This window comes from Stegostoma tigrinum, chromosome 16 (assembly GCF_030684315.1).
Source record: "Stegostoma tigrinum isolate sSteTig4 chromosome 16, sSteTig4.hap1, whole genome shotgun sequence".
NCBI lineage: Eukaryota > Metazoa > Chordata > Chondrichthyes > Orectolobiformes > Stegostomatidae > Stegostoma > Stegostoma tigrinum.
In genome coordinates this window covers 56,887,717-56,905,115 of record NC_081369.1, presented here as the reverse complement: position 1 = coordinate 56,905,115, position 17,399 = coordinate 56,887,717, and the positions used below count along the sequence as shown (strand labels likewise).

General features: G+C 42.5%; 1 protein-coding gene across 1 annotated transcript in view; it reads left to right on the top strand.

Moving 5' to 3' along the window:
• vat1l (vesicle amine transport 1-like) overlaps positions 1 to 17,399 on the top strand; it is a 193,713-nt gene that overhangs the window by 42,768 nt on the left and 133,546 nt on the right. The window contains exon 4 of the mRNA XM_048546232.2: positions 15,546 to 15,688. Within this exon, the coding sequence (XP_048402189.1) occupies positions 15,546 to 15,688 (143 nt within the window). The remainder of the gene's footprint in view (positions 1 to 15,545; positions 15,689 to 17,399) is intronic.

The following is a 17,399-nucleotide window of genomic DNA, read 5'->3' as shown; positions in this document are numbered from 1 at the left end:
TCCTCCTCTAAGACCTCTTACTTACATTTCCCTAACACTATTCAATGCTGCCGCACCTCATCAGCTGCTGCAATACATTCCTCCCCAAAAATGGCAGTGACTGAAAAAGGTAGCTCACCACTACAGCTGTCTCAAGGGCAATTAAGAAAATACACCAAGCCCTGGTCTTGCCAGCAGCACCCACATCCCGTGAATGAATATTTTAAAAAAGCCCACCATGATTGTCACACATTCCTGTAGCATTTACTCCCACCTACATACAACCCCCAAACTCCACCTTCAGCTACTGTCGGTGGAGCCCTCAAAGATCGTGCTTCAAGCGACCTTGATGCTTCTATTAAGAGGGAAATGAGCCAAGAATGATCGCTTCACAGTATGTACTCTGACTATCAAATCCTCTTGAATGGATTCCTGGAGATTTCAACTGATGACGTGACTGTGCCCACTTCAGTTGACTGTTTCTGAATCCTCAACAACCTGATATCATTAGGACAAGAATTTTCTTCAATCTAGTTGCACCACTCAAAGTAGAAATGGTTGAGAATCATGCTATGAAGCCTTTTGTTGTATGTGCTCCAGGATAACATGATTTGAGGCAGGCTTTATGACAAACTCTCTGTGCCCAGCAACAAATCCACATAGATTAGAGGAAGTTACTTTGTTTTAACTGGTTCGGTTGCAATTGCACTTAAAAAAAATAGAATAATAAAGTGTAATTACATAAAGTCCAGTGGTGGTTTATTTGCCAATTGAACTGCACCAGTGTTTATACCCCACTCCTTCCGCTCCCCTATCAGCACAATCATTTTCTCCCTCACATACTGGGGGTGAGACATAGTAATAGCTCTCTGAAGAGATATGTCAAGCCACTCAATTGAAAGGCAATTTAAGATGGGAAGAACTGCAGACCTCGCGAGCAATGCTTACGCCTGGTGTCACTTGAAAGCCTTGATTCTGTTGATAGTAATGTCACCTGCATCAGAAAGTTTCGGGCTTAAGGTGCAGGACCTGAGTAAAAAATGCAGGCGGACTCTGCAATGTAGCCCCGGATATTTCAGCCGAAACTTTAAACTGAGGCCCTTACTTCTTTTTCAAGTGGCTGTTAAAAAAATCACATGAAAATGTTTTGAAGACAAGCTGAGGAGTTAGCCCAGAGTCCTAAGTCAGTATTACTTCCTCAACCAATATCATTGCAGGAGATTGGTCATATTCAAATTGCTGTGTGCAAATTGGCTGTTCTATGACCTGCCTCAGATCAGTGACTGCACTTCAGAATGTACTTAATTGGCTGTAAGGTACATTGTAATTGCAAGTTTTTCTGAGTATGTTTGTTATAACTATTCCTGTGGAAATGCTTGAAGAAGTTTCTCCTGAATTTCCCTGCTGAATTTAATGAGAATGATCTTTTCTTTCAAAGCAGAAATAATAATACCATCTGAAGCAAAATTGGAAAGGTACTGCAAAGGGAAGAGTTTCCAATGGATAGGTAAAAAGATCAGGGGAATAAGCTTCCATTAAGGTGCTAGCACGGGTATGATGGTTGAAATGGCCTTCATCCTCTGTTGTCATGGGATGAGCATTTCATGTTCATCAGGACATTTTAATCACATATTTACAGCATTTAAAAGGCATCTGGATGGGTACTTGAAGAGGAACTGTTTAGAGGGATATGGGCCAAATACTGGCAAATGGGTCTGGATTGGGTTGGGATGTCTTGTCGGCATGGGCAAGTTAGACCGAAGAAACTGTTTCTGTGCTGCGTAACTCTATGACTGTATGTGAATTTGACTATAGGCTACAGGCTAGGTTCACGTGCACATTGATATACTAATCTGATGTAGTGACCATATTACTGTGGCTTTTAAGGTACTCATGGATAGGGAAAACAGCAGTCCTCAGGTGAAGGTGTTAAATTAGTGGAAGACAAATTATAACAATATTAGGCAGCAACTGGAGAATTTTGATTGGAGGCAACTGATTGATGGTAAATATACATCAGATATGTGGAAGTGTTTCAAGTAGCTGTTGATAAGAGTTTAGGAGTGGTACATCCCTACAAGAATGAAGGATAGGAATGGCAAATGATGTGAACCTTGGATGACCACAGATGTTATGACTTTTGTCAGAAAGTGAAAGGAAGCATGCATAAGGTCTAGGAATATGGGGGCTGATGGAGCCTTGAAGTAGATGAGGAGAGTTGGAAAGAACTTAAGCAAGGAATCAGAAGGTCACGAGAAGTCATTAGCGAACATGATTAAATAGAATCCCAAGACTTTTTACCCATATATAAAACGTAAAAGGGTAGCCAGGGAAAGGATTGGCCCACTCAAGAACAAAGGAGAGAATTTATGTATGGAGCTAGAAGAGATAGGTGAAATCCTCATCAAATACTTCATGTCAGTATTCACCAAAGGGAAGGAATTGGGCGAAGGATGATCTCAGGGAAGGGTGTATCAAGTTTAAAACCAAGTTGCTACTAAAAAGGAAGAGGTGTTGTGCATGTTAAAATGTATTACGGTAGAAAAATGCCTGGGTCCTATGCGATCTATCCCAAAATATTGAGGGAAGCAAGAGAACAAATTGTTGGAGAATTGACAGACAATGGCGTATCCTCTTTGGGCCACAGGTGAGGTCCCAGACAATTGGAGAATAGCCAGTATTGTCAAATTGTTTAAGAAGAGTAGCAGGGACAATCCTGGAAATTACAGGACTGTGAGTCTCATTTCGGTGGTAGGGAAATTGTTAGAAAAGTTTCTCAGGGACAAAATCTTTTACACATTTAGTAGCAAATGGGCTTATTAATGATAGACAGCAAGGTTTTGTGTGAGGAAGGTTGTGCCTTACTAATGTAATTGAGCTTTTGAGGAGGTGATGAAGATGCTTGGTGAGGGAAAAGTGGTTGATGTTGCCAACATGGACTTCAGTAAATCCTTTGACAAGGTCCTTCATGGCAGACTGGTGCCAAAGTCGAAATCAAATGGAATTGGGGGTGAGCTGGCAAAGTGGATACAGAACTGGCTTAATCGTAGGAGACACAGAGCAGCAGTGGAAGGATGCTTTTTGGAACAGAGGGCTGTGAGTAGTGGTGTTCCAGAGGGATCAGTATTGGGACCTTTGCTGTTCGTGATCTGCATAAATGATTTGGAGGAAAATGTAGCTGGCCTAATTGGTAGGTTTTCAGATGATACAAAGATTGGTGGAGTTGTCGATAGTGAGGAGGATTGTCAGAGGATACAGCAGGGTATGGCAAATGGAGTTTAATCCAGACAAATGTGAGGTGATGCGTTTTGGAAGGTCAAGTATGGGTGGAATTTATATGGTGAATGACAGAACCGTTAGGAGTATTGATATGCAGAGAGGTCTGGATGTGCAGATGCACAGATCACTGAAGGTGGCAGCGCAGGTAGGTAAGGTAGTAGAAAAGGCCCATGGTATGTTTGCCTTCATTGGAAGGGGCATTGAGCATCAGGATAGGCAAGTTATGCTGCAACTTTATAGAATTTTAGTTGGGCTAAACTTGGAACATCACGTACAGTTCTAGTCACCACACTAACAGAAGGACGTGGATGCTTTGGAGAGGGTACAGAAAAGATTTACCAGGGTGTTGCCTGGTATGGGATATTTTAGCTATGAAGACGGGTTAGATAGATTGGGTTTGTTTTCACTGGAATGTGGGAAGTTGAGGCAATCTGATAGACATTTACAAGATAGTGAATTGCATGGATAGCATGGAAAGTATGAGGCTTTTTCTCAGGGTGGAGGGGTCAATTACTTGGGGACACAGGTTCAAGGTGCAGAAGGATGTTTGAAAAAGAAGTGCATGGCAAATTTTTCACACAAAGTGTGGTGAGTGCCTGGAGTGTCTTGCCAGAGGTGGTGGTGGAAGCAGACACGATGCACTGGGACAAATACATGAATAGGAAGGGTATAAAGGGATATGGATCCTGTAAGTGAAGACAGCTTTATTATGGAAGGGCAAAATATGTTGGCACAGGCTTGGAGGGCTGAAGGGCCTGTTCCTGTGCTGTATGTTCTATGTTCTTAAATGGTAATCCACTGATTTGAATAAAACTTAGACAATTGTAGACTTTATGTGAAATGTCTTCGGGAACCATAAACATCTCAGGTGCTTTATGTGGGAAGGAGCACAGATTTTATTTACATATTCTCATTTTATATGTACATGGTGCTCAGGTTAGTAATGTCTGAACTTCATCTTTGAATTCTCTACATGCAGATAATTTGTCACTAAGCTGAATGAAACTGTCAGATGCATTGTATGATCAAGCTGCTATACATACAACTTACTTAATGCACAAGATTGCGCTGTCTGTGTTTTCATTTTGATACAGTCTGACAAAACTAACAATTTCTCTGTTTTCCTGTTGATTCTCCTCCTCGTCTTTTTCCCTGAATTGAATTGAATATCCTTTATTGTCATGTACATTCAAAACAAAATGCATTGAAAGGTTTGCCCTGGCACTCGTACAATAGCGCCTTTTACAGAATAAAATAAAGAAAGATAATTTAAAGAGAGCCCAACTTTCCTTGCTCAGCACTATACCAGCGCCTGAATCCCGCTCCGGACTTTACAGCTTATGCTATGCTGCCGAGAGTGTCCTGCTCTGGGCTAAACCAGTTCATGTCATGCTGCTGTCAGAGGGCCTACTCCATGTGGAAAATGAAGGCCCCGTTCCAGGCCTCACAGGCCGACTGACCAACTCAGCAGCCGCCGCTCGAAATGCTGCCACCACTGAATGGGAGCACATCGAAGCCTCTTCCCCACCGAAAAGCTCTCTCGGCCACTTATTGCCCCGGGACACTGCCCTAGCAATGCCTCGGTACACAGCCTCACCATCGGTCCAGGTACGTGGCCCCTGTGGGACTTGCTCCGACCAGTACCTAATCCCTTGATATCAGTCCGGCCTGTGCTCACTCCGCTGCCACTTCAGGATGAAACGCACGTGCTCAGCTCCCACCTCGTCACCGATGCAATTGCTTTCGTTCAGGTGAAATAATTGAAGTTAAAAAATAGTTAAATATTGGGGGTGACGGGGTGAGGGTAGGAATACTACAAAGTGGAGAGGGAGAGAGAAAGAAAGGAAAGGAAAACGACAAAAGAACTGACAAGTAGAGGAAACTGTATAGAGCTGGATGAACACAGCAGGCCAAACAGCATCAGAGGAGCAGGAAAGCTGACGTTTCAGGCCTAGAGGGAACTAGGCCCGAAACATCAGCCTTTCTGCTCCTCTGATGCTGCCTGGCCTGCTGTGTTAATCCAGATCTACACCTTGTTATCTCAGATTCTCCAACATATGCAGTTCCTACTATCTGTGACAGAGGAGGGCTGACTAGAGCATCTTACCCTGCCACCATCTTTCCAGAGATGCGTTGTACTTTAATTATAGATTGGCTTGAGTTTGTTTTATTCTGGGTCTTGTTCCTTTTATTCCCATGCAGCCACGAGTTCAGTTTTCCCCTCTTCATGTTGCTTTATTTGACGCAGTTTTCCAGAACTGAGGGGAGGAAATTATGACAGACTTGCAAACACAGATTCAGCCTGAGCTGGAGAATTGCTTCCAGCCTTGGCTGCCACTAGGCGTGTGATAATATTGGAGAGTGCGCAGAAAGGATTTTTGAGAGCAGCTCCAGAGATGAAGAAATCAAGTTTACTGGCTATCTGGAGCAGTTCTGGCTGTTCCTCTGGAGAAGGGAAAGCAGAGAGAAGATGTAGTAGAGGTCTGATAGGATGGATGGAAAGATTGGTAGAAGGATTGAGAATCAGAGGACGCCGATTGACACCAGAACCAAAGGTGGCGTGAGAGAAAGCATTTTTATCCAGTGTATGGTTGGAATCTGGAATGCAGTGCCTGAGAACATGGTTGAAGCAAGCCTGCATCTATTGCATTACTAGCCCAGTGACATTACCACTGTATAGAATCACCTCTGTCTGCCACACTCACTTTCTGTGTGTCCCAGTATCATATTTTATTGTGGTCACTCCTGTGATGTGTCTTGGGATATTTTATTACGCTGAAGGCATGACAGAAATGCAGAATGCAGTCTTTTTCAACTTATGTTACAGTTGTTAAGTGTATTAAGGGAGGTGGCCATTGGAAATAGTTGCCTTTCAAAATTCTATGGATTCTGAAACAGTCCTTGGTAGGATACTTAAATAAAAACAATTGTTTTACACACAGCCAACATGGATTTATGAAAGAGAAACTATGTTTTACAAATCCGCTGGGGATTTTTTGAAGGCATAACTAGTAGAGTAGATGAGGTAGAACTAGTGATATATTTGGATTTTCAGAAAGCCCGATATGAGTGAATTGTGTGCTAAATCAAAACATAGGTGGTAATATCCAGGCATGGATTGAGCATTAGTTAGCAGGCAGGGAACAGAATAGGAGCAAATAGGCCATTGTTATAAAATGTTTGAATCCAGGGATCAGCACTTGGGTTTCAGATGTTCACAATGTATATAAAAATGATTTAGATGAGGGAATTGGATGTAATATTTCTGGGTTAGTTTTTATATAAGGCTGGGTGAGAGTGTGAGCAGTAAGAGGATATATTGAGGCTTTAGAATGATTTAGACAAGTTGAACAAGTGAGTAAATTCGTGGCAGGGGGCTAAATGTGAAGTTGTCTACTGTGGGAGATAAAACAGAATGGCAGTGTATTATTTAAATGACAATAGAATGGAAAAGGTTGATGCACCAAGGGTGTGCTGTTTCACTGGTCTTTGAAAGCAAGCATGTAAGTACATCACATTGTTAGGAGGGCAAATAGTATGTTGGTGTTCACTAAGAGAGGGTGGGAATACAGGATTGAGGAAGCCTTACTATAATAAAACAGGGCCTTGGTGAATCCACACCTAGAGTATTGTGTCTGTTTTGTGCTCCTTCCATAAGAAGATAAATACTTGCTATAGAGAGAGTGCAGCAAAGGTTCACCAGACTGATTCCTAGGGATGGCAGGTGTGTTCTATGTGGAGAGATTGGATTGATAGGGTCTGTATTCACTGGAGATAAAAGGTTGAGAGGGAATCTTACTGGCTTGTAGAACTCTGATAGGGCCAGACAGACTGGATGTAAAGATGATATGCCCCTGACCAGAGTCTCAGAACAAGGCATATACAGTCTCAAAAAACTTAATAGCACATTTCAGACTAAGATGAGGAGAACTTTCTTCAATTAGAATATGATGAATCAGTGGAGTTCTCTGCCACAGTAGGCTATGAAGGTGAGTTTATTGATTGCATTTAAGAAATAAGTTGACTAATTTCTAAAAGCTAAAGGTGTCAAGAGGTATATGGAGAGAGTGGGAATATGGTGTTGAGATAGAGGATCAGCCATGATCATGTTGAATGGCAGATTGGCTCAATGGGTGGAATGGCCTGTGTTCACACCAATATCTAATGTTTCTATGCATTTTTGTGGGAATGAGGGAAGATGGAGGCTTGGAAAGCTGGAGTAGATACAGAAATATGATGAATAAGAAAAAAATAAAATATTATGGATACCGAAATATAAAAACAAACTTAAAATTCTGGAACCACTCAGCAGATCCAAGCAGCACTGCTGAGAGAAGAACAGATTAAACAGTCCAGATTTTTAACCCGTTCAAAGCACAGTGTTAACATCTGGCCTGCCATTTTAGCAACAATGACTACGCTTCTGATTGTCTGGCCTATAGAGATTACTCACAGTAATGGTATTTAGAATCAAGGGTGAATTTTAAATCCTCAAAGAATGTAATGAGCCATATTTGAAGCCAAAATCTCCTAATATTTTATGATATAAGCAGATGAAGGCCTAATAACCTAATTAAATTTGAATCCCCTAAGTATTGCAGCTGAGTTTCTCGTGACTACAAATCTAGCCTCTCATTCCTCTTAATATGTCTAAATGGGCATTTAGGAGAGAGCTTTGCCTTGAGAAACACTGAATATAAAATTCCTATTTAATTTGTTTCTGTTGAGTGAGATATTATCTCTTTCCAAGCAATGTTCCACTCTTGTATCTTCTCCTCCAGCTGGCTATATAGTATTTAACCCATTTATTCATTCATGGGATGAGGGCATCACTGACCAGGCAGCATTTATTGCCCATCCCTATTTGCCCGGAAGGCAGTTAAGAGTCAACCACATTGCTGTGGATATGGAGTCACATGTTGGCCAGACCAGGTAAGGCTGGCAGCTTCCTTCCCTAAAGGACATTAGTGAACCAGATGGGTTTCTCCAACAATCGACAATGGATTCATGATCATTGTAAGGTTCTTAATTCCAGACATTCATTGAATTCAGATTCCACCACCTGCTGGGGTGGGATTCAAACCTGGGACTCCAGAGCATTATTTGTGTGTCTGTACTAACAGCCCAGTGACAATACCACTGGGCCATCACCTACCCAATGCTAGGATAAAACTAGAAACCTGTTGAATCTGGACATATTCAACAAGTAACAAGCGAACTGAGGAAGAAGAAACAGAGTTTCAGGTTATGTCCTAATTTTCATTGGAACTGGAAGAAATTTGAGTATGAACAGTTTTTTAGGGGATACAGTATAGAGCTGGGATGAAGTTAAAAGTGAGGCTAGAACCAACATTAAAGGACATGAGAGAGGTCAGCAAATGAGACTGATGAGCAAGATGGTCAAAGAGATCTAGGCTCTCAATGGGATTTGACTCCTTTCCTGAAGGATGACTCAAAAATGTAAATGTGTCTAGAAATGTATCTTTGCGGGGTGTTTGGTCTGGGCTTATAGCTGTGCTATCTGGTTCATTCCAATTCCATAAAATTATCATGGGACTATGTAGAGAAAAGGATTGGAGTAGGTTATGTCATTAAGTGTGTGGCAGATGTAAAACGTACCATGGAACTTAGAAAGATGATTTCAGTGCCAAATCGGCCAGATTTCCTGCTAGATTTTATAAAAACAAAATTCTTAAACATCCCATGTTTCAGGAATCAATACAGATCTTTTTTTGTTGGTTTTGTTTTCGGCTGTTTAGTTGCTGCAACATCTGTGATTAAATTTACTTGCGCCCAGGAGCCAAATCTCTCAGTTTTGCCTGGTGAACACAAACTGAGCAACTTCAAAAACTATTCACTGAAAATGGCCAGATTTTGCTCACTGTCTTCTCTTTTTTACTTCTATATTTCCTCCAGCCTGTGAATTCTTCCTTTTCTCCCTCAGTTTTTCCACCCCCCTCTGGCCCAAGTCACGAATAGGAAATCATGTGGGTTCTGCTTATTGTTCTCTAAATTTAAGCAGGACCCTGAGGATGAGCCCTAAACCTGGGGCAGGTCTGAGAACCCCTGCCACCTCAGTTATATTTGTCATCAGGGCTGCCATCCCTTCAAAGAACGAGAATATGGCTTCCAAGAGCTGCTGGTCAATCAGGAGGCTGACAGCTCCTCAGTAGAGGTGTCACCACTGGCACTGGTGGTGACACCTAGGGCTGCATCCAGCAGTGGTGGTGCAATGATGGACACTGCCCTCATAACATGCTTAGTGGAGCTGTGAGGGTGAGGATGAATGCCTGTTGCCGTGGGTAAGTCAGGCAAGCCTGGGTAAGATAGGAGAATGAATGGTTGGTGGGAATGTTGCCACCTGAATGACCAATTAAGGACCCCTTGCCAACCCCTCAGACAAGCCTCCAGGGCACCTGGTGAAAGGTTGGTTGCGTCAGGGAGAGGGTCTTAATTGTCCACTCAAGTGACTCATTTGGCCCCTTGGTGGGTAGCTATTTTACACCTTATCAGCTGCAGATAAAATGCCCATTGATAGAAGGGGGAGGTAATGGTCAAGTGATATTATTGCTGGACTGTTAATCCAGAGATACAGGTAATGGTCTTGGGGCATGGCTTCAAATCCTGCCACATCAGATGGTGGAATTTGAATTCAATGAAAAGATTGGAACCATCTGATTCACTAATACCCTTTAGGGAAGGAAACTGCCATCCTTGCCTGGTCTGACATACATGTGACTCCAGACCCACAGCAATGGGGTTGACTCTCAACTGCCTCCTATGCCCTTTCCTATTACCCTTGATTCCCTGACTGATCAAAAACCTACTAATCCCAGTGGTACACTTAGTGCACTGTTTAAAGTGGTTGCATGGATTCTTGCATGCAAAGCATGTTGGGATGGGCAATAAATGCTGACTGAGCCAGTGATACCCTCATCTTGGGAATGAATTTTAAAAAGGCTGAGTCCTTCCCACACCATTTTGCAGGCCCCCTAGAGATCTGGCAAAACCCTGGTCAGTGGCCACCCCTTTGTTTTTGATGATTCTCAAGAAGTAAATGTTGCTAGTGTTTTATTGGTTGTCTCTTCATTGTCCCTTGACAAATTGGTGAGCTGTCCTCTTGAACTGTGAATAACTAATCTGTTGTAAGGGATGGATTTCCAGGAATTTGACCCAACAATGATCATGGTGTCAGTTCACCCATTTGGAATAGCGTGATAGGAATCAACACAAACAATTTGGTTCCAAAATAGTAAGTACAATGCAAGTGCAATAAGTATCCGAATAATGATTGAGAATCCCATCAAATCTTTCTGTTAGCAATAATTCACAATGAGATCATGTTGTCAATACTTCCAATAAGGGCTTTGAAGAATTTCCAGTGCTGGTGATAAGAGGTCCACCTTTTCTGAAGAAGGGTCTCGACCTGAAACGCCAGCTTTCCTGCTCCTCTGATGCTGCTTGGCTTGTTGTGTTCATCCAGCTCTACACCTTGTTATCCCAGATTCTCCAACATCGGCAGTTCCTACTATCTCTCCACATATAACTGTTGTTCTGCCTTTCCTGAACTGGAACAAACTAGTAGAATAAGGAAAACTGACCAAGGAGTTTGAATCTAATCTTCCATTGCAAAGATACTTCACTTAATTTTTGCATTGGCTACAGTCAGCAGCAGGGGGCATCAGGACCTGAAACTTAATGATAAGTTGTTAATGAATTTAATTCCTGCTGTGGTTCATATTTGAGACCACAAGACATAACGCCATAAGAAGTACAAACAAGAGTAGGCCATTTCACCCCTTGAGCTTGCTCTATCATTCTATACCATCATGGTTTATCCAGTCTTCCTCATGTCCACTTTCATGCCCTTTTCCCATAACCTTTGATTCCCTGGCTGATCAAGAACCTACCAATCTCAATGTTATATTTAGCTTACTGTTTAAAGTGGTGGTATAGATTCCTGCATACTAAGTGTCAAGACAGTTGCAAACATGTTGCAAGGGCGTGCTATAATACCTAATATGGAATTTGCATAGAAGGCTTGGTAACAAAATGATGTCGTTGAGCCTGGAGACAAGAGTTCAAAGCCCACCACATCTGCTTAAGCATGTAAATGGCATTAATTGAATAAATTTGGGATAAAATTAAAGGTGGCATGATGTAATATCACTGAACTAGCTCACCAGAAACCCAGACTAATGTTCTGGGGACATCAGTTCCAGACCCCACTGTGGCAGCTGGTGGAATTTAAATTCAATGAACAAAATACCAAAGAACTGCGGATGCTGGAAATCAGAAACAAGATCAGAAATGGCTGGAAAAGCCATCTGTGGAGAGGCAGTAGATTTAATGTTTCATGTCCAGTGACCCTTCTTCAGTTATAAAATCATAGAGTCACACAGCATACAAATGGGCTCTTTGGTCCAAACAGTCCACACTGACCATATTCCCAAACTAAACTAGCCCCACCTGTCTGCATTTTGCCCATATCCCTCCAAATTCTCCCAATTCATGAATTTGACCAAATATCCTTCACCTTATCTATATCTCTCATGATTTTATAAATCTCAATAAGCTCACCCCTCAACCTCCTAAGCTCCCGTGAAAAGAGTCCCAGCCTTTCCAGTTTATTTTCATATCTCAAACCGTGCATTCCTGGCAGCATCCTGGTAAATCTTTTCTGAACTGTCTCCAGTTTAATAATGTCTTTCCTAGAATAGTGTGACCAGAACTGCACAGTACTCCAGAAGAGGCCCCACTTATGTCCTTTCTCACCTTAACTTGATGATACAATTCCTATACCTAAAGGTCTGAGCAATGAAGAGAAGCATGCTAAATACCTTCTTAACTATCCTGTCTAATAACTCTACTTTATCTCCACAGATGCTGCCTGACCTGCCATTTTCCAGCAATTTCTGATTTCAATGAATAAATCTAGAATGACGAAGCTAACTTCAGTAATTATGTGACTATGAAACCATTTTTAATAGCCATAAAATCTCATCTGGTACACTAATCTCATTAAGGAGGGCAATCTACTCTCCTTACCCAGTCTGACTGATATTAGCTCTCAATTTCACAGTAATGTGACTGGCTCTTAACTTCCTTGCAATGTCTTAGCAAGCCACTCAGTTGTACACAAGAAAGCAGTTTACTATCAACTTCTCAAGGTCAACTGTGGGTGAGGAATAACTCCTGTCCTTGCCAGCAATACCCGTAACCTGTGAAGAAATGCATGGGCTTCCTTTGGGTGCCGTGGTTTCTAGAGAATGTGCAGGTTAGGTAGATTGACCATGCTAAATTACCCATAGTGATCAGGGATGTACAGGCTAGGTGGGTTAGCCATAGGAAATGTGGGGTTATATGATTATGTCGTGGGGGTGGGTCTGGTTGGGATACTGTTTGGAGGGTCAGTGTGGACTTGATGGACCAAATGGCCTGCTTACATGCTGTAGGGATTCTACGAGAACAGTTTAGGAATTTCTTGTGGATTGACCTTGAAAGGAAGGAATGAGAATAGATTTCTGAAGAAGGGCCTAGGCCCGAAATGTCAGCCTTCCTGCTCCTCTGATGCTGCTGGCCTGCTGTGTTCATCCAGCTCCACACCTTGTTATCTCAGATTGTCCAGCATCTGCAATTCCTACTATCTTTGAATGCCAATACTGTGTTCTGTTCCACACATCAGACTCTAGGAAAGATGTGAAGGCATAAGAGGAAGTGCAGGAAGGAGTAAAGGATGTACAAGAGTGGGTTCAAGGATAAGGGACATCAGTTATGCATTTCGATTGGAAAAGTCAAGACTTTAAAGAGAAGGCTGAGAGGAAATTTGATATAGGTATTCAAAATCATAAGATGTCTGGATGGAGTGGATGGCGACAAAATGCTCCCTATTTGGTCAAAGGATCAAGCATATGTGAGGACACAGGTTCAAGGCAATTATTGAAAGGATCTGTGGTGACATGCGTAAAATACATTTATCATGCTGGGAGTGGTTAGGTTCTGAATTACACTCCCTGAGATTTGGAGCTGGGGGATGCAGAGGGGTGTGAGCAGATTCATTAGAGGCTTTAAGCAAACTGTTGGATGATTTTTTTGGAAAAGGAAGAACGTGCAGGGTTACTGGGAGAAGGTGAGGAAGCAGCATTTGGTACACTGTTCAGTCGGCATGTCAGTACAGAAGCAATAGACTGAATGGCCGCAACCATTCTGAGAGTGGTGAGGAGTTCCGCAGTTCAGAGCTCCTGTTTTCAGCGCCCGCAGCAGATAATGCGATTGTATAGAGTTTGATGATGAGGAATGGGAGAAGCCTTGTGTGGAGTGTGAACACTGTTAAAGATCGCTTGAGCCAACTGTACTGTTTCTGTGCTGTAGGCTTAATTTAACTGCATGCCAAGGATGGATTTTCATGGTGCTGGAATCGAAAACCCTAAACTGTATTTATCTTTGCACAGAGCATCCATATGTTAAAGTCTCTATATATAGAATGAGAGACCTTTGATTTGATTTTACTTTGATGTATATGTTCAGCTTTTGAGAGTCTGTAAAGAATGACCTTTTCAGGTAATTGAACATTTTTCCATGCTCCGAAAGTAATTGATCAGAACAAAACAAAATATTCAGGATAAAACAGAAGCTAAGACAGAACAGGAAAGTAAAAATAGAAAGAGAAAAAAAACAAGCTGCGAATACTTGTCAGATCAGTGAACATTTGAAAGGAACACAAAAAGTGGGCTGACATTTTGTACATGGATGGGAACTTATATTTCTGTGTAATGTGTTTGTGGGAGCAGAAACAGATAATGCGTCAAAACACAAGTGTTTTGATCAAATAGCTCATAGGATTACACGGAATATATAATATTGAAAAGGATCGTTTTGCCCAAAAATCCTGTGTTGGTTTTTATGTTCCGCTCGAGTCTCCTGCCTCATCTATCAGAATAACTCTCCATCCCCAATCTCCCTTTCATACCTACCTGTTAAATCATCCTCTGCAAGAAGGTCACAGTTGCTTTATCTGTGGCACCATCCATGTTTAGCATTCAGCAGGTGAAACTGGCTTATCAGTGGACTAAGTGAGCTCACTTCTGTTGACATGCCAGGTGCGGGGTTTTGTGAGCACAGCAAGATCTCAAGAACGCAATGTGATTCTGGCTGAATGATCTAGTATTAGGAATCAGCTGAAGAATGAATTTTGCCCTAACACAGGGGAGCACACCACTGCGCTTCTTCAAACCAGGGGTGTAGATCCTTTTATACCTGCCTGAGGGGGCTCGGGGTTAACAACTGATTTGAAGAGCCTCACCTTTAGCAATGCAGTGTTCCCTCAGTACTGAACTGGGAGGGTCAGCTCGGATTTTGTGCTCAGCTTAATCGGATGGGACATAATTCCTTTTTATTTCAAATATTCATAAAAATGTACAGACAACATCACTGAAGCAGTTCGCTTCTGTATAATAGCTTATGGTGAAACAAACATTGGATTTGATTCTATCCAACAAACAAACCAGAGGTAACAAAGTGGGGAGCTGGATAAACCCAGCAGGCCAAGAAGCATCTTAGGAGCACAAAAGCCCTTTCTAGGCCCAAAACGTCAGCTTTTGTGCGTCTGAGATGCTGCTTGGCCTGCTGTGTTCATCCAGCTCCACACTTTGTTATCTCGGATTCTCCAGCATCTGCAGTTCCCATTATCTCTGATACAACAAACCAAAGGCATTTCTTGATTGTGCAAGATTATATTTACATGCATTTGAGGACTTGGAAGGTCCAATAACTAAATGAATCCCCATTTAACTTCGGCAGAAATACCTCAGCCTGTGGTCTTTCCCCACTGTATCGTGACAGCAGCTGCGCAAGCTTTGATGTGTCCCTTAGCACCTCGTCCTGGACCTTTGAATGTGCCAGTCTGCAACATTCAGTTAGGGTCAACTCTTTGCTCTGGAAAACCAACAGGTTTGAGGCAGACCAAAGAGTTTCTTTCACCAAGATGATGGTCCTCCAGGCAGAGTCAATACTTGAGTTAATTCACCAGGAAAGGTGCTGGATAGAGATCCTAACAAGGCATTCTCATGCTGGCTCAGGAAAAGTACAGGACCCAACTGAGTCATGGTAACTGAGCACCAATTAAAGCTTAAAAAAAACTCCTTGTTGCTAATCCTGTGGGATGTGGACAGCAGCTGATTATTGAAGTTCTCTCCTCGGGTGATTTCTTTGGAAGTGTCTGTACATCGGTTTTTTAATCCACTGTCAGATGTTGAGGCTGAGATCTGATTTGATTGTGATTACTGCAGGGCCAGGCTGTTGCGCAGCTCTGCTCCACCGTTCCAGATGTGACTGTATTTGGAACAGCCTCCTCCTTTAAGCATGAAGCCATCAAGGATTCCATTACTCATCTCATTGACCGGAATGCGGATTATGTGCAGGATGTGAAAAGGTAAGACAGACCAAGGTAAGGCTTGAATAATTATCACTGAATTCTCAGCATCGAAAACTGGTACCAACAGGGGTCGCTTTAATGGTGGTGGCGCCATGATAATATCAGTTAATGAGTAATTCAGAACCCCAGGCTAATTAGATTAGATTCCCTACAGTGTGGAAACAGGCCCTTCGGCCCAACAAGTCCACACTGCCCCTTGGAGCATCCCACCCAGACCCATCCCCCTATAACCTACACACCCCTGAACACCACGAGCAATTTACCATGGCCAATCCACCTAGCCTGCACATCTTTGAACTGTGGGAGGAAACCGGAGAACCCGGAGGAAACCCGTGCAGACACGGGGAGAGTGTGCAAACTCCACACAGACAGACGCCCGAGGCTGGAAGCGAACCTGGGTCCCTGGTGCTGTGAGGCTGCAGTGCTAACCACTGAGCCACCGTGCCGCCCTAAATGCTGTGCATTCATGGGTTTGCAACCACCTTGGCAAATAGGGAAAATCTGGGCTCTAATGGTGACTACACAGTCACTGTCAATTATCACTAAAAAGAAATCACATCTGAATCACCAATGTCCTTTGGAGAAAGAAATCTGCCCTTTACCTGGTCTGGCCTACATGTGACTCCACACCCACAGTGATATGATTGCCTTTTCACTGCCAGCTAGGCAGTTAGGGGTTGACAATAAATGCTGGTCTAGCCAGTGATGCCTTTATCCCATGACCAACTATTTAAAAGAAAATTGTTAAGTCAGATTCTTTAGGAAATAAAAGCGACAAAGGTGAAAATTGAACTGAAGAAGTGCACATTGGCTCCAACAGAGCTTCATCCGGGGCTTGCGTTTGTACTACACCCAACACAAAGGGTTTCTGGATATTTAAGGTGTGATTAGGGGTAAGTGTTGAAGGAAGGATGTCATTCTGATAGATGATACAGGAGACCAGAGTGAGAATATTTGAGCAAAAAGGCCTTTTCCTATGCCATATGTAAAATGTAATCCAATGAACTATTCAACCAAAACACTTACATACTAATTGGAGAGAGGAAGAATATGAAGTTTTTATTTCCAATGTGCACACACAATTGTTCTGTCATTCTCATATTCTGATTACTTAATCCACTCCATCAATACCCTTTCTCCTCCAGACGTCCTCCCTCCACCATTGCATAACGACTGCAGCCCCACACTTCACGTCAGCTCTGATGAAGAGTCATCTAGACTTGAAATGTTAGCTTGGTTTCTCTCCCCATGGACGCTGCCTAAACCGCTGTGATCTCCAACACTTTTTGTTTGCTGTACATTCTTTATGAGTGATATCTTTGAGGTGGATTTTTGTGCTCATTGAGGTTAAGAATTGACATTTGCTAGAGAATAAGATTTAGAGTCACAGAGACGTGCAGCACGGAAACACATCCTTCTGTTCAACCTGTCCATGCTGACCAGATATCCTAAATTAATCTCGTTCCATTTGCCACCATTTGGCCCATATCCAAATCAATCTTTCCTATTTGTATACCAATGCTGATGTATTTTAAATGTTGCCATTGTACCAGTCTCCACCACTTCCGCTGGGAGCTCATTGAATGCATGAACCACCATCTGCATTTAAAAGTCACCCCTTATATCCTTTTTGTATCATTCCCCTCTCACTTTAAACCTATGTTGTCTAGTTTTGGACTCTCCTAGCCCGAGAAGAAGACCTTGGTTA